The sequence below is a fragment of the Xiphias gladius genome, chromosome 18 (assembly GCF_016859285.1).
Source record: "Xiphias gladius isolate SHS-SW01 ecotype Sanya breed wild chromosome 18, ASM1685928v1, whole genome shotgun sequence".
Lineage (NCBI taxonomy): Eukaryota > Metazoa > Chordata > Actinopteri > Istiophoriformes > Xiphiidae > Xiphias > Xiphias gladius.
The window spans coordinates 20,001,385-20,024,904 of NC_053417.1; the positions used below are offsets into that span (position 1 = coordinate 20,001,385).

General features: G+C 41.1%; 1 protein-coding gene across 5 annotated transcripts in view; it reads right to left on the minus strand.

Moving 5' to 3' along the window:
• Window positions 1–1,409: 1,409 nt before the first annotated feature.
• The window catches only part of LOC120803536 (fibulin-2-like), a 31,596-nt gene continuing 9,485 nt past the window's right edge, over window positions 1,410–23,520 (minus strand). For 4 of the 5 annotated variants that reach the window (XM_040152058.1, XM_040152059.1, XM_040152056.1 and 1 more), the window contains exons 2-17: window positions 21,847–23,255; window positions 15,380–15,494; window positions 14,752–14,881; window positions 12,851–13,052; window positions 11,640–11,858; window positions 10,756–10,866; window positions 10,086–10,187; window positions 9,102–9,233; window positions 6,868–7,005; window positions 5,670–5,810; window positions 5,170–5,298; window positions 4,444–4,569; window positions 3,903–4,019; window positions 3,665–3,793; window positions 3,289–3,412; window positions 1,410–2,885 (exon numbers count right to left, since the gene is read on the minus strand). In XM_040152058.1, the coding sequence (XP_040007992.1) occupies window positions 2,528–2,885; window positions 3,289–3,412; window positions 3,665–3,793; window positions 3,903–4,019; window positions 4,444–4,569; window positions 5,170–5,298; window positions 5,670–5,810; window positions 6,868–7,005; window positions 9,102–9,233; window positions 10,086–10,187; window positions 10,756–10,866; window positions 11,640–11,858; window positions 12,851–13,052; window positions 14,752–14,881; window positions 15,380–15,494; window positions 21,847–23,146 (3,573 nt within the window). In that variant the 5' untranslated portion in view covers window positions 23,147–23,255 and the 3' untranslated portion in view covers window positions 1,410–2,527. Of the gene's footprint in view, window positions 2,886–3,284; window positions 3,413–3,664; window positions 3,794–3,902; window positions 4,020–4,443; window positions 4,570–5,169; window positions 5,299–5,669; window positions 5,811–6,867; window positions 7,006–9,101; window positions 9,234–10,085; window positions 10,188–10,755; window positions 10,867–11,639; window positions 11,859–12,850; window positions 13,053–14,751; window positions 14,882–15,379; window positions 15,495–21,846; window positions 23,256–23,520 lie in introns of those variants that run through there. The other variant, XM_040152060.1, reaches the window with a different exon arrangement.

Below are 23,520 nucleotides of genomic sequence, written 5' to 3' on the forward strand. Positions count from 1 at the left end.
CGTCTAAATTCTGCCGCATTAACAATAATGTTTTCAAAGTGAAGAGAAAACAGTTCAGCACCATAATTAAATAAACGTAGGGCCACTTACAGTATAGAGATTGAAATTGAATTAAAAAAACAAACAATATAATTAGATACAAGAAGTTAAACAAACTGAACGGATCAAGAATTTTAGAATTTAAAAAGTAAAACATACCGTTCACATTAGCAAAAGGCTTTTTAAAAAGTGATTGAAAAGATGTCACAGATTCTTAAAGATATATTATATATATTATTTACTTGTCGCTGTCAGTGGATAAATAAGTCACACATTCAAACATATGTGGGATAACACGGCAGGCCTAATGATCTTCAATCCAGCGACTTTGCAACACTCTATCTGTCTCTCCCATAACTGTCCAGTCCTATAATTCTCTTACAGTCCCTCTTCCTTAGTCCTTAGACAGTTCAAAACTTCCTGTCAGCATCCGTAAAACCCATAATAGATGTGTGTATCTTCCCCTGTCTGGGATGTGTGATTCACTGTCCCTGAAACACAGCACCACCTAATCTTGAAGAGCAGATAAACCTTATTAGGGGAAAGAGACATCAATCAAAGCTGTAGGGCTCGTTAGGTATTGTACATACCAAGAGTGGCATCACAGTCACTGGGTGTGTTTGAAAGCTCGAGCCAGTCGTACGCGCATAGCTATTATTGTGAGTTATGTCAGGAGGAGCATCTCAGTGGAGAGCTGTATTGATTGCTTCCTTGATAGTTCTGGGACTAACCAGCAATTATCATTTTCAGCAGGCAAGGAGTAGGGGACTAAAATTAGGGCAGGAATCATAGAAATTAGTATCTTTTGTCGAAATGACCTTCGACAGTATAACTCATCTGAGAGAACAGAAGACTGGCAGGCAGCTCTGTTTGGATGCGCAACACGCATTAATACAGCTGTCACAGAGACGCGCACACCCTTTCCGATGATTACAGCAGGTCCAGGAGGTTCACTGAACTCTGAGCAGGGGCAGCAGGTTACGTTTTAGCTTAAAGTAGAGCTGATTAAAAAGAAAATCATCTTAACTCATTTGTCAAATTTTTACACGTTAATCGGTTCAAAGTTCTGTGCAATTGATAAGAACTCAGTGCACCCTCCCTTATTTTTTTTATTTTTTTTTATGTGCTCTGTTGTATAAGACACTACTGTCGCCTGGAGGAAAGCCAAAAGTTTAGGGTGCAGGGCTGCATTCACCCTGTAGGTGGGAGTGTAACTCTGTCAATGTTACAAAGTGCAGTAAATGCTGTTCAACTGTGTAGTCTACAAGACTTTACACATAAATATAATAAGACTATAATAATTTCATTTTAGATAACAAACACAATATGATCATTGCTTTTATTAGCCGTTATAAAATGCATATGTGTCAAACTGGCGTGTGCTGATGGATGACGCTCATGTTCAGTTCAAGAGCAAGGTGTGAAGAGGTATGTAAATAGGCATGGATATTTACTGTGTGACGTGTCCTGACAAGAATGGATATTTGGATTATATACTTAAACAACTTCACTGAGGAATAATGTTCGCCATATACAGTGCATTAGCAAAAAAAACAAGTTTGTCAAGAGAAAATTGTTGAGGAATGATTATTAAACAAAAGCACACATCACACACTCCTCGTCAACAAACAGTATCCCTCTTAATAAATACTCACAAAACCACAGTGGTATTTTTTTTTTTAAAATATATTTTACTAAAATACTTTGCAGCTTATGAATCTAGCATAAAAAATATGATACATCCATCTATATTGTGTCTGATTACAGGGATATAAAAATACACCATATAGAGTAATATTAAATTAGGTTTTAAAATTCTTCAAAGACAAAACAAAAACAGCAGCGCAGGGTAAAAGAAAAAAAACACAAAGGTGTTTAGGCACTATAATGGAAACTCTTACAAAACAATTTCTCTTGCTTTCACAATAGTTCAAATTACACATCATCTGATAACAGAATGGTATGAGAAGAAAACTGAGATAAATACATAAAAAAAACTAGCAGAAGCTAGAAGTTGTCTGTTATCATTTTTACGTTTTACTTACATCTGGTTGAGATAATCAATGCAATGGCAACAAATTTCATTCTCGTAGTATCAAAAATATCTTTGTATCTCCATATGTACTATGTTACATTCAAATTTCAATGGATTATTGAAAATAAGGAATTTGTTTTGAATTAGGTTTCTCAGCCAAGGAAATTAATGACATGATTATTTGCAATTCAAGTGCAAAATGAAAAAAAAAAAAAAAAAAGGAATTACAAGGTTTTCATGCAATTGCAGTGAAAACAGAAACTGACACATAGCAGACAGTTTCATTCTACTACTCTTACAGCAATATTCATTTCAACTGGACATAAGTAAGATTAACTACTCAAACCAATCATGAAAGACAGTGGTATATCTTATGACATTGTTAAATAGTGATATGAAAAGTCCTCATGAGCTATATTAAGGTCCATAGTGGCCACTGATCAGCTCCAGCTGTTAGAGTGAATTGGCTGTTATGAAGACATAGATCCTGGCCTGGAAAGTGGTAAACGTCCCCTGTCTCCAAAGCTTCATCTCTACATTAATTAGGAAATCCCTTGGACCCTCAACCTGCCGGTGCAAGTACACAGCACCTGTGTAGGCGTTCAGCTTCCTGGTGCTGAAGTAGTTTTCCTCATTACCCTGTGTGATGCTGACAATAACGTTGTCTCCGGAGTAGGCAGGGGAGGGTCCGATGCGGAAGATCTGAGCAGGGATGACAATGTTGGACTGGAAGCTGAGGTAGTAGTAGGTGATTCTCAGAGGAGAGTTTTGACACTCCAGATAGTTGGGACAGCTGATCCGCTCGCAGCGCCTACATTTTATAGATTTAAAGAAAAAAAAAAAAAAAAAAAGACATAATAGAATGCCATTACGACAGTTGCCTCTACATTATCTGAAACATTTAAGAATAAAATATCTCCAGAAACGCTGATAAAGCAAATACAGGCTATATTTATCAGATTCCTCAACAGTTAAACTGATTATTGCAAAAAAAAAAAAAAATGCGTGAATGATTTACAAGCTTTCCTGATCTACTTTAAATTTTTTTTTTTTTTTGCTTTTAAAGCAAAATCTCGAAAGAAAATTGTCCTCAATAGAATAATCCAACCTCATATGAATCACAAAAGCATAACAGAAGGACAACCCCTTGGAAAACTCAATGAGGTATCATATTGAACATTGGCGTGGGGCTTTAAACTGACGTCCTAACTTACGTGTCAGACACTTTGCGGTAGTTCGGTGGACAGCTGAGGGAAAGGCAGCGGTACCCTCCTTGGATGTTATAGCAGGTATCCGCTAGAGAGCAGTTATGGGCCCCTGTGGCACACTCATCGATATCTAAAAGACACAGATAATGCACAAGCGTTGGAAGGAAACGTATGCGAGTCAAAGGAAAACCGACCTTTGAGCAAAAGCCTCGCTGCTGAAACGTGTAAGACAGAAACTAGGCCCTGTGGGGAACAAAAATGCTTAAGTAAAAAATTCTAATTAGTGAAACAAGATTTTTAGGCCAATAAAGTTTTACAGACTGTGTAATTACTGAGCCACTGTGAAAGGACCAATTATAATTATCTGAGCACAACCATTCACCTCTGCAAGAGCGTCCATTTGGAGACATGGTGTAGCCATATTCAGGACAAGCACACTGGTAACTGCCAGGAACGTTCACACACTTATAGGTGCAGAGGTTGCCAATGCTCTGGGAACACTCATTGATGTCTGGGCGACAAGGAGCAAGCAAAATTATGTGAAACTGATTCATAAACGTGTCCAACCATAACCGTCGTATAAACATGGCGTTTGTGATGTGTAGTAGAGCGTCCCCCACCTTCACAGGTGTGCCCATCCTCCCTGAGGTAGTAGCCCTGTCTGCAGTAGCACTGGTAAGAACCATAGATGTTGGCGCACTCCTGGCTGCATGGGCTGGCCAAACACTCATTCACATCTGGAAATTAGAGGTTAGAGCTCATAACTGTCACCATACACTTGGATCAAAGGATTTTCCATGGCTTTAACCTTACATATAAACAAGATGTTGTCATTAAGCCAATTATGTTTTTACTGGTTCGTGCTTGAAGGCGAGGCCCGATATACAGTACAATACAGTAATACCTCTACCAACCATGCCTCTTCAACAATGTGCTGTACAGTGGCTTTAATATCAGCTCAGTCTAGGAATCTGCACTGTTCATGCACACACAACACACACACACATACACACACACAAACCTGGTTCACCAACAAACACATACACACAGGGGCATATTTTCACGCGCAAATTCACAAAAACATACGACATGCATCAACACGCTCACATGGATACACACACACACGCAGGTAGACATTAACACACACACAGACACACACACCTTCACAGTTCTTGCCATCGCCGGATAAGCGGAAGCCAGAGGTACATGAGCATTCATAGGAGCCTGGGGTGTTCTCACAGGTATGAGCACACAAACGGCTTGGGTAGCGCCAACACTCGTTTATATCTGAGAAGAAGAAGAAGAAGCAGTGTCATCATACCTCTGTAAGTGTGTATTGCATTTGTGTGTTTGCACCCACGTGTGCAAGTGCACATGTGTAGCCAAGCTTGTACACGACTGTGTACGTGTGCATGCCTGTGCATGTTTGTGTGCATGTCAATGAGAGTGTCATGTGAGGGGACCAGCTGCCTGCTGATAGTCTAAACACTTGAGCAGAGTCCATTATTATGAGAGTCACAACACAGTGAATCACAAACAGAGGGAGCAGCAGTAGCAGTAGGCAGGGGCAGAACAGAGTTCTCTGCAGCAGGAGACGTGATCGGTAGCGCAGTGGCTCCTGCAGGAGCCGGCAGCAGAGGCTGAGAACAGCAGAAGCTCTCCCAACGCAAAGTAATAAACAGCAAAGCAGGCAGACAATGAAGAAGGGTAGCTGTACAGTAAGAGAGAAAAATGATGAAGGGCCAAAGGAAGGGAAGGAGAGAACAGAGTGAGCAGGAAACTGCAAAGCCGAGTAGGGAAGAAGAAAAAACATGCAAGCTCCAATTTCCCTCTTTTAAAACTTAGCCAGTGTACTTCCTCTGATGATGTGTACGATGGCCAACATACCTACACACATCCTCCCGAATGAGTCATACTGATAGCCTGTCTGACATTCGCAACGATAGGAACCGGGCAGATTGTGGCACAGCTGGCCCTCACCACATCGATGCAGACTGCTCTGACACTCATCCACATCTACAGGACACACATGAAGGGTGAAGAGAGGGAAAAAAACTATAAAATGACAAGGACAACATTCAGCTGCCACCACTTTTGGTGTTTGCAAACTCGAATAGCATCAGCCATGGATGTAAATTGTTGTTATCAGTTCTCAGTTTTTTTTAAATTTACTATATGATATTATATTATTTATCCTTAAGAAAAAACCAACAAAAATAATGCCATTCTTTGAGTATTTAAATTTCTTGTTGTATTATATGTAAGTGTATGAGCAAAATAAACTCAAAGCTCTCTTGCCTGCGTCACATCTGCTGCTGACAATGTCCTCAGGGCTGTATATCAAATCTGATTACACATTCTTCAAGTGTAGTAACTACAAATCTCACCAATACATCGGGAGCCATCAGGACTGGCACGATAGCCACGGCTGCATATTATCTTCCTCTGGCACATGTAGGATCCCGCTGTGTTGATGCAGTTAAAGCCTGGGCTACATGGCTGGGCCAAAGCACCACACTCATCAATGTCTGGTACAGAGAGAGAGAAAGTGAGATAAAGGTGAAGAAAGATAGGAGAAGAGGGAAGCCCCAATGGCACAAAGGCGAGGCATGAGAGACCAGAGGGCAGCTCTTTTGCCACACATATCAAAGCAAACACACATCACACAGTTGCATTCCCCTGGAAAACCTTGTTGTGTGAGTGTGTGTCTGACATTTTCTCCATTTTCTCATTTCTCAGAGCATTTCTTGTACAGTGGCGTCGGCTGCCTCGACATGCCCCAGTTCCTGCCCCTGAGGGCTAATTCCAAAGCATCAGTTTGTACTGGAGGAGGACAGAGGATTGGCTTTTATCCACCCCTCTGCAGCCCCTAACAGCAACCTCTCTGATCTCCTGTCTGTGTGGCATTTAACCCCTCTGTCACTGCAGCCCTGCTGATTCACCTTCATGGTGTGCAACCGTGCGCCTACACAGACTATGATTCACCTGTGGGGAAATTTTATTCTTCGTGTGCCTGTCCTGGTTCACTCATCTGTGTTTGGGAACGAGATAGGGAATCTCTAAAAACAACAATAATACTGACTGTAATGCAAAACACAGCTGTCTTCATCACCACTGTATCTTTTTAGATTGTGTATCCTTGTTCCAGACCTTTTAGATTGTTCTTTATATATTCATATTTTTATTACCAACTCCACATATAGTATTACTTAAGTTTATAGCCTTTGAATGTTTTTAATTTTGTATTTAGCAGTGTTTTCTTTCTTTCCTATCTGTTGTGTGTGTACCTTTTGATGTAGGTGGCGAGCTGCTGCATACAGTTGCCCTTACAGCAATAAATAATTGAATTGAATTGAATTGAATTGAATTAAAGACCTGTGTTTTCTTTTTGTATATAATTTTTTTCCCTCCAAACAAACACATAATGAGTTTATTTCCTCTATCAGCGCAATTTCAGTGAGAAAACAAGATGTAATCATTGAGTGGACACATCAATACATTTGGTTCTCAGTCCATTGCCTAAGACTGAGAAACACTGCAAACAGTACTGTATAATCATCTCAGTGAGAAAGTAATTCCCTTTACCTATACAGTTGCCCTGTGCATCCTGGTTAAATCCCACAGGACAGCGAGGTTTGGGGTTGCACCTGAACGAGCCCTCGGTATTCACACACTCAAAGCCAAGCCCACAGTTATGGCTCCTCTGCACACACTCATCAATATCTGTTAGAGAAGGAAAATAAATGAACTGATGAGGACCGAAGAGGTGATTAACTGCAATTAAGCACAAATCAAACATTATTAGTGTCAGTCTAATAACTTACTGCATGAGTGGACTCAGCCCATGCGGCAAGATGCATACATGTAATGCCACATTTCACCACTGGATGGCACTGTGGTTAAACGGCAGATTGTACAGGTACTCACTTTTTCACCTTTTCATCTACCTCTTGTCAATCCTCTTTCCACATCTATAGTCATAGTATGATCCAAGGTTGGAGGAAAATCAAAGACTCCAAGGAACACAAAACTCGGTGCATATGTGTGTGTGTGTGTGTGTGTGTGTGTGTGTGTGTGTGTGTGTGTGTGTGTGTGTGTGTGTGTGTGTGTGTGTGTGTGCATAATGCAAGAGTGTCTTATGTTTTCAGGATTTCACCACCGTAATTGTTGTATAGAGGCCTAAACTGGCTCTGGCAGTGAGCCCTGCAGATATAAGGTGGGTCCCTAAGCAGCAGATAGTGATTGAGCATCTTGCTCCTCACACAAGCCTGGCAGAGTCGCCAAGAGCCGGGTAAGCCTGACACTGAGGGAGACAGAGAGAGAAAAGCCATGAAGCAGGCTAAACGTGCGGGTGATTGGCAGTGACCTCCCAGTGAAGGCAAAGAGTTGACTTACTGTATGTGAGAATTTAACCCCTTGAACTTGTGGCTGGTTTTTTCCCTGATTTCACTCCCCTTATTTACAGGCTTATGGCTTCGCCTTTTTATCCAAAAAATATATATATGCCTGTGAATTAAATAGTTAAATCCATTATAATGTATGTGTTCCATGGATTCCACTGATTGTATAAATCATAAAAAAGCACACTGATATTGATTCTGTCCCTACTGTTTTTTGTTTTTGTTTTTTTTGATTGATATTTGTTTTTGTTTCCCATCACGCTTTGGGTGATGCAAACAGGAAGTGTAATGTTGCCATGAGTTACTGAATTAGCTATAGGCTATACCTGAGCTTCTTTTTCACCTAATATTATTTACATTTTGCAGGAAGGAAAATCATGCTTTATTTACTACTAACAATTCTTGTTTGTACTGTAACTTTGAATGTACAAACAGCTGATTTTGGAAGTATATGTGTGACTTCTGTGCATTCTGGTTTGAATGAATTGTGACAGAAGAAGTGATTTGATTTTTAAAGATTCTCTAACACCCTAGGTTAGGAAGACAGTGAAGTATTGATGTAAGATTGCACAATAAATTCCTGGTCTTAACTGACTCGTTCTGTTTAGACAAGGATGAGAAACACAATTCAGTTTTTCCCTGTGTATTGACTCTGTTTCATTTGTGTGAGGAGGCAAAAAGGAGAAATCATTGCAGTCTCTTAGTAAGCCATGAGCAGGGAATCGGTAGCACAGCATAAAGATGTTTTTTTCTCTCACCACTTATGCCAACGGCCTGAAGTGGCAGCTGTTTGGAGGCTTACCGCTAAACATACTTTCTTGTTAAATGCTCATTTTGCCTGATTGAACATTCGTTGAGCTCACAAGGAGCTGCAGATTAGCTGAGGCTCCTTGGCTGAGCCCATAGAAACCCATCTACAGTGGCAAACAGCACATCTAAAACTCCTCTTAGGGGTGTTTCTTCCTGAACACCGCTGCTGCTTTATGAATGAGACCTCTGCACAGGAACAATTTATGGTGCGTGGAAATAATGAGACGTATTGGGAGGTTTACTATTGCATCTGAAAGCTGGGCACCACCAACAGAGACAAGTCAGGCAGTTCTTTATACTAAGAGTTAACACCAAGCAAATACCATGGAAATAGCTCTCTGGGGTCATATTTCTTATTACTCCCTCTTGTCTGTGTGCTAACATGTGACATTACATAATCGCTGGATGTGAAAAATAAAAAATAAAAATCTAATTTTCAATACTTAGTCTCAAAGGTGGTAAAAGTGCTTGTTTGCCTGAACAATGTGATTTCCTTATATTGTGAACATGCAGTAATACAAGTGCTCTCCTGCTGGTATTGACAACATATTCACTGAGGGTGGAAGTGAATACTTTGATCCTGCTTAATGCTGATAAGGTTTGGTGTACCTTCACAAATGTCGTTGTCGATCTGGTATCCTGGGGGGCAGGGGATCAGTCTCTGACAGATATAACTCCCCGCAGTATTCACGCAGTGTTCATTCAACTGGCAGGTGTGCGCGGACATACACTCATTTATGTCTGGATGTTTAAAAAAAGAAGAAAAGACAAACGAGTCAGTGGGAAGAAAGAGAATAAATAGGGAAAAGTGCGCAGTAGAGGACGCCGGATGAATAGGTTTAGAAAAAGCAGACAAGGAGATGTACAGAACATACCGTCAGCTGAGCCATAGTGTGTGTATAACAGTCAGCAGTTAGAAGAAGATTAAAGAGAAATGTCAGACCCTCCTCTGGGTGAGAGATTAGGGGCAAGGCCACTGGGTGTAACATCTACACAATGAGAAATTTGTCACCATACTGAGCTGCTCTCTGTGTCACTATCACAGTTTGCAACTGTCAAGAAGGAGACAGACCAGTGGTTATGGCTTAACTTAAAGATGTATCCCCAGGGAGATAGCTTAGACGCATAGAGCAATAGCTGATCAGCTTCATGATAAAACACACAGCCCACCGCCATTCTGAGTGGCGTGAAAATAAAGGCTATATATTGTATGCAGTCGGTGAGATATATTGTGATCATGCATGGATAGTTGGGATAATCCCTCTGGTAAAAACTCCGTTTAGGAGCGAGATGAAGTTCTTTTTGTCTGCACCACAATGTGCTGCTGAGAGTGAAGGGGATTAGGGCTGTATCTCCCCTGCAAATCTGGAGGCGCTGATGAGCGAAAGAGACAAAGCAGTAGCAGACAGTCATGCCAAGAAACTCTCCTCAACTGGAACCAAACTCCTTGGCTGAAAAAGAATACTGAAATGAGGACTCAAATTGCAAGCCTTTTTTCACATCATATATCATTGCACAAAATTTCCACATGCTACCCTGGTGTGATTTAAGATTTTTTTTTTTCTGCATTATAACTAGGTTTTGGTTCCTTACCTTCACAGGAGCGTCCATCAGCCCTGAGTAAGAATCCAGGGGAGCAGGAGCACTGTGGCCTTTCCCCCACTGGGGTGCACTGTTGCTCACAGGGACTGTTTCCTGAAAATAACACTGCATAGTGAGGATACATGAAATATTCTGTACTACTATTCCACATAACAGTATATAGGGTGAGACAGAGGAGAGCTTTGTGGTTCTGCGTGGGCGACAGAACGCTATTTACTGTATTGCCGTTTGCTCAGTCCCTTTTTCCAGGTTGGTCCCTGACCTGTTCATATTGTATTTCCTACTTTTGGCCCACAGTGTGGTGGACCTCCACCCTGGTGTCATGGAAACCAAACAAGAGAAACAAAATGTGACCATGCACAGATTATGATATGGAGAACCTGTGAGAATGAGTGGCTGATGCTGAGGAACAAACTAACCTTCGATACAATCTCAGTGCTTGTGTTTGACATTGGCAGCACAATCACGTTTATTGGAGAGGGGGACTTGGAAACAACATGTCCAACTGTAGCAGCCTGTGCTGGCTTCTCCTCTAAACATATTCGACTATATCACGATACATGCTCCCGTCTGAGTAAATTGTAATGGTGAATGAAAGTGCTCATTGGGAGCTGTCAGCCCTGCAGCTCTCTCTCCCCTCATTAAGCTCAATGTTTCTAACCTTCACAGGGGTTGACTGGGACAGTGGGCTGGGAGGGTGGTGGAAGGGGTGAGGTGGGCTCCACCGCTGCTCTGTCATCCTCCCTCAGTCTGTTCTCCTCGTCCAACGTCTCTGCAGAGACATGAATAATCTCATCACAGGAGCTATGAATTACAGTGTAATCCAGAATCCCACCTCTCCATCTACTGCCGTCTTAGAGACTTAAACCTTGTGCAATTCCTGCATTTTCATCCAATGATATAAGCCTCGTAGCTCCAGATGAAAGTCGAGATAGCAGAAGAGGTGAGACAGGAAAAAACATTGCCTGCAGACAAACATTGGGTTTTATTAGTGAGCCCCATCCCATCACTGTAATTTGCTGAGAGCTCTGACATTAGTATCCTGTTGAGACAGGCTTGTGTTGGTGAAAGCCACTGTTGATTAAAGTCTGGTACACTGCAGAAAAGTCATACAGCATTACCTGAAGAAACATCTGAACTGTGCATCTGAGCCAGCCTACAGTTTTTGGTTAGTGGAGAGTATGACTTCCAAACAGAGTGAAAGTGAGTTTTTTTTTCTTGGGATGAAAAGGTTTTCGACAGAGATGTGGTTGGTTGAACTCTGCTGTCAGTCCAGGAAAGGGATGTTAGTGTGTGATTAGAATAACTATTATTAGACAGTATCAGGCCTTGCAGACAGGAAGGAACTCAAAGAGACCAGCAAAATAATACACTGTGAATGTGTAGACAAATTACAACAAATGGGGTCTTCCTGAAAGGAATGCAGACTGTAAATCATTTTTCAAAGAACAAATGGCACCGAGAATTGCTTTCCTGCATACTGGCATCTCTGGAAATATCTGCTAGCACTGCGAAACAAAATAAGATTGGTGGTCTTCACTGTACCTTGTGTGCAAGTGACAGCGTCCTGTTGCAGCACGTATCCAGGGAAGCACTCGCATCGGAAAGAGCCAGGCGTGTTGACACATCTGTGGTGACAGACGTTGCCCTGATATATCAGGCACTCATCCATGTCCTCCACCTCAACAGGACCCTCCACTGCGTTCTCCCCATCCCTCTCTTCGCCAATGGAGAAGGCCTCTTTAGGGTACGCCCTGTCAGATACTACAGCACATGCAGAGAGTGGCTGATGTTTTCACAGGCAATAAAACTGTATAATGATATGAATAACTGCATAAAAAGCCTAAAATAGTTGGTATCAGTTTCCCTAAGGAAAACAACTTTTACATAAAATAATTACAGAGAAGACACAATGGCCACAATAATAAGGAGGATTTCTTTTCTCATTTGTTTTTATTGTAATGTTTATGTTTACAGAGATAAGTATATAGCAACAACCACTGCCACATACCACATCATTCATATCCCAAACAAGGTTGCAATGCCGTTCCCTTGACGGGCTCTTAAAAAAAATACACATGCGGCATGATAAGATGCAGAAAGTGCATTAATACAAGTAAATACAAATAAAACTAATGCTATGATTGATGCCTTTCTTTTTGCTTTGTACTTGTGTTACTGAACGATGTCTCGCTGTATTTCTGATGTTTCATATACAGCGGTGTTTAATCCCATGCGGGATGGGATGGGAAGGGTTTGACTAAGTAAGCATAGAAGTAGAAAAAAATCCTAACGCAAGGTACCAGAACACCCATGACTACATGGCTGATCACTCTTCCAAAACTGTCGCACTTTGAATTTAAAATGATCCCAGTTTTTCACCTTATAGCAGCCTGATGGAATCGGTACAAGAGTACTTCTAAAAACAGACTGGTTTACTGAAACAGAAGTGAATGCAACTCGAGGCTTTCAGACAGGCATTAGATTCCTTAGAATTACAGTAGAGGGGTGAACTGGGCTATTATACTTGCTGTGAGACCCATGAGGTGCACTGTTTTTCAGGGATCTTAATACAATGCTTCCTTTTAGCAAGATAGTATAAAGAAAAATGATTGCCTTTGGTTTACATCAGTACTTTTCCCTGGCAGTGCACCAGAGTGCACTACTTTCCCCCACCCAACATTTTTCCCTCCCTTGGCATGAAACACACATTTCAAGATTGTGTATTTGTGCGTGCAAATATTTGTTGACAATACCTTTTTTTGGTGGCAGACTGGGTTCGAGGGCGGGCCTCTCTCTGACAGTGTGCCAGCCGTCTTGATTCCCGGCCATCTCCTCCTCCCCCTTGCAGCAGTTCAGAAAGACGTGACTGCAGTGGTAGCCCAGGTCCTGGTAGGCTTCGCAGTGATGCCCCTCACTGCGAAACTGCAGCCCCAGTGAACAGCAGCCACAGCACTCCTGCAGGTCACACAGTCAGCCTTAACAAATGTAGTCATGGATCATGTACGTCTATAGAGTGGCTGCTATACTTCGCAAAACATTTCAAAATAAGTTTTTGAAAAACACCACACAAAGTCGTTTTCAGTTGGTCCCTCACTTTGGTCCAGACTGAAATATCTCAGCAACTAATAGCTGGATTGCTATGAAATTTTGCACCGACATCATGGTCTGCAGAAGGTGAAGCTCGCTGACTTTGGTGATCCCCTGGTTTTCCCCTTGTGCCACCATGAGGTTGACATTGTCTTCTAGTGAAATGTCTCAATATTGGATGAATTGCTGTGAACTTTCATTTAACTCATGCAGTGAAATAATATCTACTAAACAGCTTGGCAAAAATTCTGTGCAGACATATGGTTCCGTCATGATGAATCGAAATGACTTTGGTGATCCCCTGGTTTTCCCATAGCACCACCATGAGGTTGACTTTTGGAGGGTTTTTTTTTTTAGTTATCTCAGCAACTATTGTATGAATTTGCAATGAAATTCATGTTCCACTCATGTTCACCTCAGGATGAACAGTAAAAACTTTGGGGATCCCATGACTTTTCATCCAATGTCATCATTAGGCCAAATATTTATTTCTCCAATAATTTGGTATCATTCCAAGTTATACTTTGTATTTACTGTTTATTAGCAAATGTTAGCATGCTAACGCACTAAACTAAGAAGGAGAATATGGTAAACATTACTTTGCTAAACAACCACTTGTTATCATTGTCATTGTGAGCATGTGAGAATTTAGCTCAAAGCACCGCTGTGCAATAGTCCAAAGCTGCTGGCGTAGCTGTAGATTCTTCTGGATTCAGCTTTGATTGTTACAAGTCTTAATACAGGGCAACTGTCCCCTTGCTCACAGCCTCTTGCTCTGTTTCCCTGTAGCTCTCAGCAAGATCACCACTGAGAGTGCATGGGGCATGGTGAAACATAAAACTGAAGTAATGGCCGCTGTGATGTAGTGTGGTTGTAGACGGCATAATGTTACTAAATCTATGGGGTCCCACAGAAAGGTGGTGAAAGCCAATGTTTAACAGCTGTGCTTCGGCACAGAGTCAATAATGGCCCCATGCTACTCAAGGGCCTCTGAGCAGGTGAGTAAGTATCCTTCAACACACAGGTCAGATGGAGAATGAGCTTTGGGAATCAGGACGAACACAGTAGAGCTACGCAGTCGCCATGACTTGACTCTCATTGACTGCAGTAAAAAAAAAAAAATTCCACTCTGCCACTACTACCAGATCAGCTATCAGTTCGTGTTTCCACAATTACAGAGAGACCGAACAACTGACATCTGACAATTCCAGCTGCTGAGGCCTGCTTTGAAGATAGTAAAACTTTAGGAATGTGGGATTCTTCAGTTGTAATTGGGCTTCATTGATTGTGTCCAAATTAAATAAGGTAATTAAATAAAAGGTAATTGGCACTACAGCAGTAATCATCAGTTGAGATATCTAGAATAAAGTTGCTCAAACCCTACAGAGAGACTCTTACTGGCTACAGACTAATATCATCTACACGTGTTTTCCATTCTACGGTGAGTAGTATAATTTTTAACTACTAATTCAGACTTAATTAGAAATTTAGAGTGTCATTAAGTTTGACTGTGAACCCAGTGAACTCTGTTTGCCCTCTGCCATGGTATCTTGTCACAGTTACTTGCCTTGTAGGAATCGATCCCACATTTATTGCTGGTATCCTCTTCACACATACTTCCTGCCTTGGCTGCGTTAACTCCAGCCAAACACCGGCTTTCTCTCAGGGAACCGAGGCAGCACTGTTGTTGGGCAGTCCTGGCAGAGAAAGGGATACGTTAGAAAGGAGTGCAGAAGTGTTTGGACTGCAACCGTGTCCCTACAACAACGAGTGGGCTAACTGTTCTTCCCATGAGTGCCGCTACGGAACTGATGGAACTGTCTTTTTTTTTGTTTCTATGAATTTAATTAGAAGGAAATATTGAGATTGAAATGTTAATAATTTACCAGTCAAATCTCTGAGGACCATTCAGTGTTTCCAAAGAAAAGTGAACTTAAGAGTGACTGATCTTGCAAATAAAGACCTCATAATAACAAAATATAAACATTAGTTTGTCACTATGTCTTTTCCACATTTTAATAATGATACTAATGTATCTTCAAATTCCCCTTGTTGTTAAGTCCAGTTACAGTAACTAGATAAACAGTCGACCACCTTTCTACAGAAAACTACTGAAGATGATTTACAGTGTGTCGGATTAAATTATAAAAATTGAGATTTAAATAATATGAATGGGCATTTAATAATGGCCTTACCAGCAGATGGAGTGCCTATCTTTTGTGGGTGGCTCCATGTGGTTGCAATGACCATTAACTGAAGCCCAGTTCTCCCCTTTCTCACAGCAGGTCTTCACCAGCTCCTTGGCAGACACTGTAATGAAACACAAACACATAGATTTATCTCACTAAGTGCAGCCAGTGTTTCAGAGGAATCACACGAAATGGTTACAATGTGAATTCAGCTGGAACAGGATGGTTTACACATATCATCAGAAAATCCCATCAGTGAGATGCTGTAAAATCTGGTTACAGGATATTTGAAGTGCAACTGAATCTCATCTTTTGTGGAACACTTTTCTCATAGAAATAGACTTAGAGCTGGGGACTACATGCAGAGAATAGCAAGAACAATCTGTGTTTTTCTTTCCAGACTGCTTGACTCTGATCTCACTTTCACTGGCAGGGAGAAGTATGAAACCCAAGAAGCTAAAAAATTACCTTCAGAGTAAAATTGTCCTTTTTCTGTTACATCCTGACTAATCAGAGCTGGAGCGGATCGAAAGAGTCACACATTAGCACTTCATTTCAAACTGGGTCAGGGAGCAGACAGAGCAAAAACACATTATCCAGTTTACAGGGAAAATATATACTTGTTCCTTCAATAACAGGGCAGTGCATTCCAGCTTTGATTTGTGGCTCCTTCTCCTAGAAGACACAACTCATGACATCCACGACTTCCCAGTAAGTCACACCACACGGGACAAAAAAATTCTTCAATTTGGATCTACACAAAGCACAATTTGTTTTTTTCCACTGAGAGTGTTCACTGTGTGTTGAGCGTTTAAAAATTAGATTAACCGGAACCAGATTTAACCCTCTTAAATTTAATGGAGAATATTTAGTTAAATGTGTTATTACTGTATCTTTTATGTGACGACACTGGCCACCACTGGATTTTTGATTATTCATGACCTTAAAATAATAAAGTTTGCTGTTCTTATATGGTGTTTCTAGCTGTAGTTGGGATGCAAAGTGACAGAAAAGATAGAAAAAGGAGACAGAGAGGAAAAAAAATAATAACAAGCCACGCTGAGAGCTATGGACTTTTGCACAGTGGTGCTTTGAGCTAAATGCTAAAGTCAGAATACTTACATGTTCCCAATGATAATCTTATCATGCTTATGTTTAGCAGGTAATGTTGACCAACCAAGTTTAATGTGTTAGGATGCTAACATATGCTAATTAGCACTAAGCACAAAGGACAACTGAGACTCATGGGAATGTGATTAGCTTTTGCAATTATTTGGTCCTAAACCAAAGTATTTGGTGCACTGAAATTTTAACCTGATAATAGCACTAGATAAAAAGTTAAGGGATCACCGAAGTTATGAGAATTCATCCTGAGGGGTACATGGATGCGTTTACCACATCCACTCAGTAGTTGTGGATGCATTCCACTCAAAACCACAAATGTCAACCTCATGGTGGCACTAGTAGAAAAGATCACCAAAGTCACTAGGCTTCATCTTCTGGGGACCATGAATGCCTCTACCAAATTTCATATCAATTCATCCCATAGTTTTCAAGATATTTCAGTCCGGAGCAAAGTATAGGACCAACCAATGGACTGACTTACACTGCCGTCCCTAGAGCCATGCTGTTAATGAAACGAAAAAACTTCTAAAAGCTTTAATTGGTCTCTTATAGCATGGGCTGTTCCCGTGTGAGCTTTAAATGAGGGTGGAAGTCACACAGCGGCAACACCAAGCAAAAATCTTATTGAAATACTAAACAGATTAAGCTCAGTACAGAGAGTGACTGAGAGTGCCCAAGATCATCCTTGCATTTTAACTTCCACATTCAAGTTATTTTTGTGGAAATACCTCTCCTTGACTTACCTATACCTACTGAGATCAATGCAATTAATCAGAACAGAGTGAGTGACAGCTGCAGTGTGCTTGAAAGGCAGAATCACTCTTTGATACATAACTACAGAATCTGTGCCAGCCATGCTTTTAAACAAGACCCTATGAATCTGACTGCCTGTATATTAAAAGACAGAGAGCCTCATTATTCATTCTCCTTCTTTTGCTTCCTATTCCTTTTCCTCAGGGGATATCTGGTCACTCTTCGTGAAGAATACACAAATTTGCTCCATGGCATGTATACAGAGTTCAAGTATATAAAGTTCATGACCATGTTTACAAAGAATTTAGTGGATGAAATTACTTTAGAGGGAGACTATATCTCACCGACATAGCTACTGGGTAGGAAAATAATGATGAACCATTTTGGCCAAGTTATATCTGAGTCTAACCAGGTCTCTTCCTGTCTCTCTGACAGACCTTCTAATTAAGCCTATATAGCGACTCAGCTGTGCAACAATTAGCTAAGTTGATTGATAGTGCTTGCACAACGGGGATCTAAAATATACAGTTGAAAGGTGGCTGAGAAGCATCTCTCTGTTCCAGACCTGTCATTAGATCTGTCCATTAGACTGGCATTAGTGTTAGATGCTTTACTCTTGTCCAAATCCAAAACTGGTGACATCGCACCCTCTGAAAATATGGAGCTGGAATAACAACCAAAAAGGGCAACTCTCAACATGTCTAGATGTGTTGTAAAACAGTGCACTGCCACTCATCAAGGCTCATGTTCTTTTCTTTTGTGGACCAACAGTGTGAATAACAGCACAGGCCAAGGGTCCCGTACAAGCTCATGTGGTCGAACGTGTGAGATGATTGATGCTGAAAGCTTAAAAGAATGTGTGTGTTTGTGTATTTTTGTATTCGTGCGTATGTGTGTGGTTGTGTTTGTATGTGTGTTTGCCAGTGTTTAGTGCGGGAGGGCGTGACACAATGTCCTTCTCACCTTTAGTATGTGCAGAGATATTGTGTCTTCTGAAACACGTAATCACTCTCCAAGAACAGCTGGCTGTGACATAACAGGGAGGGCTCTCCTGCTATCACCATGACTTCATTTTCAGAACGGCCAATTCAGGTTTCAATTACTGACATCTTTTGTCTTAATCTCCCTGAGGATTGTAAGCCAACAATCGTGTGATCCACATTTTTGTTGTCTTAACTGGGGTTATAGTAGTTAGTTGATGCAAGCCTCGAAGGCTTACCTCAGTCTTTGATGGTTTTAAACAGTAACCTCCAATCCAATTACACCTCTTTGTGGTTAGATAACCTGAAAGAAGCACTAAAACACACACTGTCTGGACTTGTCACTAACGGTTCTTTGAATTATTGCGAGTTAAAGCTTTTGTTTTCTAAAGATGCTGCAAATGTCCTTGACACACTCAAGCGTGCACCACCCTCACAAAGTTTTATAAAGTTTCTGCTACACAATATCTGCGTTAGAGACTATTTTTGCACGCCTCCTACCAATTATTTTAGACAGTCCTGTAATTTGAGCCTTTTTTCCATTGCTTTATTTGTCCTTGTATATTCCAAGGTTTGTTCACACACCAGAACACAGGAAATTTGCTCATTGCTTGCCAGAGGAAATCCATCCAAATCCTGATTTTGGACATGATGAATGAAAATACCACTGAGGAATAATATTACCTAATTGGCAGTTTTCACATTTCAGAAGTCCCATTAGAAGTATGTATTTTCTGAATTACAAATCATTATATCAATGAAGCATAAATATGAGCATAATATTTCATAAGACAAGATTTACTGTATTTCATATTTGGAGGACCAAACATGGGTGACTGCTTGTATTGTAAGTCTGAAAACATCTGTATACAGTAGCACTTTGCCTCTATGCTAATGACAGAGTGCAAGAGGCAAAGCTCTTATTGTGTTACAATTTATCACCAATCTCTCTCTACTTATACAGTGGGTCTCTTTTATGAGTGGTTTCCTGCATCTGAAGTGAATGTTTGATTACTTGTAAGCGCAAGTGACATGCGTATCAGGCCGTTTTTAAGTAAGGACGTGTTGCGGATGGGAGTTATGCCAGATTTCCTGGAAATGACCTGGAGCGCACCCTAGATTAACCAGAGTGAGCTATGTTCTTCAAACTGATCCTCACAGTAGTGGTACAGTAGGAGTGAGCTCTCACATGGCCCTAGCTTTGGAATTCACCCTCCTTTTCATCCTAAGGAAAATTACACATCTGTTCAGCCCCCTCCCATATGCAGCATGTTGTGACAGTGCTGTCGGTAAAAACAAGTACTTGCGATGGTAATTATGATTCAGCCACGTGTTATATCAACTTATCCCCGTCTTCTTCTAGTTTAGTTAAACATTATGGTTGATGTCTGGTAATGAAGGAAGGGAAGTTACTGAGAGGAGCATATGTGGAGGTTTGCTTCAGATGAGGTGATTACGAGGAAGCAGCCTCATGGGAGATGGGTAATCACGCCGGCTCATGGGGGACCAGTGAGTAGTGTCTGGCAATCAAGCCACAACAGTGGTCTCATTCATCACATTGGTATTTTGCCGCTCACAGGTACAACCCCCAAGATATCCTATACCAGGTCCTGCCAAGCATCAGAGAGCTTAAACAATCCCACCCCCCTTCTGAGCACACACTGCATCTACTTGGAAAGAGAGAGGGCAAACTAGAGGGGGTTATTCATTGAAAGAAAAAACATTTATTTTGGGCTGTGTTCCTCAGCATAGGCAACCAATTTATATTTTGTGAAAAATTGTTGAGTGCTTGTTATTGATGCTTTCTCTTTTCCTCTCCACATAACTTTGGCATGCTCAGATAATGGCACTGATAACGGGCATTAATCAAGGCCCTTATCAGCTGGGATTTTCCTGTCTGTGCTATGAGATGTCTTCGCTTTGGAGATCTTCACCTTGTCCAATGAACCACACCGATGAACCCTCACAGTGTCACTCCATCCTATAAATTGAGTAGTCAGACCAGTTAGTTCAAGCTCCTTATCCCTGGACAAAAAAAAAAAACCCATCCCACTTAAACTCTCTACCATGAAGCTATAATTTACAATTGAATAGCTGCACTTCATCCTAATACATTTATGGATGGTTTGGAAAACCTTTGAGGATGTCTGTCAAAGCAAATATCTGTTTTCTTCCCCTAAATAAAAAGAGTTTCTATACCAGCTCACACACAGCCACATTTTGCCCAGACTTGACCTAGAGTAAGTCTGTAGTCTTCCTTAACAAAATGTGTCATGGCAAACAGCAACAAACAGTTTCTAACCTATACTCTCCAAATTTAGGCTGTTAAATTACCTTGACAGGTACCTCTGAAGTTCACTCCCAAAGAGACACCTCATATATGCACTCAGCATATACTATACATACCTATGGAGGCCAGGTGCTGAAAGGAAAGAAAAGTCCTGACAGGTCTCAACAAAAATCATAGTGTTGTAAAGTAGGTTAACTACAGTATACACTCACAGATTGTGGTTTGCTGGACAAAACGCAACTAATAAGAAAGAGTTCTCAGAATCCTGAAACTATTTTTTTAGTAATTCACTCACTGAGGCTGTCATGAGGATGAAATGACAATGAAAATACATTTAACTCATCCATAATTTAGTTCACTTACATCGTGGGAAATAAAACGAGACTACCTTGTGCCTTAGTGCTATAACGTATGGGGAAATTATGATGTAATCAGGTTTTCCTTGGCAGGAAGTTAATTAATCATTGATACTTACGGAACTGGAATAAAAATCACATTATTCATTAAAGCTAACGCAACGCAAATTTGTATTATCATATATATTATTGTATGAGATTAAGATTATGGGGCAGATTCATTAAATTTATTGTATATACAGTATGTGACATCATATTTTGGAATAAGATGTGATGTATGTCTCATATTTTCCTTGTGCAGTGTAACTCGTCTTCTAGACATCCTCGTGATCACTTCATCATCTGCTTTCTATCCCAGTGCCTGCCGTAGATTAGCCGTTACGCCATGACATGGGTGGATCTGTTTGAATGATATAGGCAGGGGGCACAACCCCAGTGCTCTCACTGGTGCAAAGCAGGGAGAGAAATTCCAATTAAAGCTGCTCTCTCAGGTTAAATTAGAAGCGTAATAATGTAAATATGGCACCAGGTTAAGTATCACTTGCTATTTATATACCTCTAGAGACATAAATATAACATTCTCTCAACTTGAATGCATGAAAATGAAAACACACTAAGTATAGTTATTTTCTCTTCTCAGTAAGGTAGATAAATGCTATCTAGGGAAAACAGACTTTCCATAGACAATTGTTTTTCCTGGACCACTGCCAGCTTGAATAGAGTGATTATGAATTCCTTCTCAAAAGACAGGATGGGAGAGGAGGAAAAGCCTAACATTGCCATTACTAGCAACAAATCATCACATTGTGATGTATTTTGATGTAGGCATTGAATGAATCAAAACATTTTGTTTCAGATTTCTTTGAAATTCAACCGTTTTCAGCCATTTTATTCAACGAGAAGGGCTCAGATACTGCTGGTCATAAAAGGTGGGGATTATGTAAAACTCTTTTAATTATGCAAACTTACCTTCTGTGTCTCCCTCCATATCCTGAGATTGGTAGTTTGCGAGGGTCTGGGGTTGTCTTTGAGGCTGCTCACCATCCTGTCTCATCCTGAGTGGTGCTCTGTTGGTGGGACTGAATTGGACTGTGGGGTACGAGCGCTGTTCCTCTTTACTGAGCGTCTGCCTGGGTTCCACTGAGCCTTTTTCTTGTCCCTCATGACTGACAGAAAGGGAGCTGCCATGGTTGGCAGTGCGACTGCCTTGACTATGTTTGTGATGGCCGGAGTGCTTGCCCGCCTTGTTGGCATGGATAGTGTATGCTGTATCTTTTAGAGTGTCCTGCACCACTCTGTTTCTGCCCCTGTTATGGCCAGTGGTCCTTTCTACAATTTCCTGTTGCGGCCTGTGGTTCTCTGTGGTCACTCTTTGTGTGGTAGTAGTTGTTAGAAATGTTGAATTTTCGCTCTGAGCCCCTGTAGCGGTTGGACTGATGTTATATTTGACCTCATCCTCGCCGCTCCTAACTGGATTTGGACTTTTTTGTGTTTCTCTCAGCTCATATCTCTTGTCATCATGGGAGCTGAAGGAAGTGGAGCTTGACTCTGGGTAAGGTAATGGCACTATAGTAGATTCCAGTGGTTGGGCCAGATCTTGGTTTGTGGAAGACGTGGGCTCTGCCATTGTGTAGTCATCATCCTCTGTGCCAAAACTGGGTGGGTCCTGCTTATACAGTGGTAGAGTGTTTTCCATTGCCAGCTTGGAGAATGGTTCTACAGGAATTGTTTGTTGGCTGTCATTAACACTGTGAAGGTCACAGCCAGGGATAGGTGAACACATTAAACTTCCACCGTCATTTGGACAGTGGCAAACCTGGCACTGGTCTATCTGAAAGGAGTGTCCTGCCTCATATTTCCTGCTGCCATGGGTACAACCAATTCGCTCGCACTGTGTGCATCCATCTGCAGGTTGTATAATTTCAATGCAGTTTGGGGGAATTTCAGGGCACGGAATAAAATGACAGCTTATCTTCCCTCCTCCCTGGGGACAGGAGCATTCAGTGCTTCCGAAATCCACAAAGTAAGATTCCCCCTCTGGGACTTTCCCTTTCTGGAAGCCTGCTTGGATGCAGTCGTAGTACTGGTAACCCTCACAGGTGCAGCCCCTCTGTGTACAGGTGGGGCAGCAGGCACCCTTCTTTAAAACCGTTTCAATGCAGTTTTGAAGAACAGGACAGTCCACACCTGTGCAGTCCTTCTGGCTTAGACAGATGTTCATACACAGAATCATCCAACATGAAAACAATGTTGCCTCCTGAACGTTCATTTTGCATAAAAAAGTACAAAAAAATGAAGTATTCCGAGTTATTTCCTTAGTAAGCTTCTCTTCAGGCTAGATTTTATTCCAGATGAGAAAAAAATTTGTGTCTTTTAGCCTGTGAAGGTAAACATGGGTTAATGATATACTTACAGTATAAAGGTTGTCTGACATTCAGCTTGATAAAAATCATTTTTTTATTATTTCTGGCTTGTTTTCACAGTTATTATCAAAAACACATGTTTTAATTTAATAACCTGTCTGCTTTAATTTGATCACCTGCCAAATGTACATTTTTCCATGCCTACCCTTTTGGCACCGCAAGGGAAGGGATGAAAACCGTGATTTATATTTGATTGCGCATGGAAATTTGGCCAAAAGTA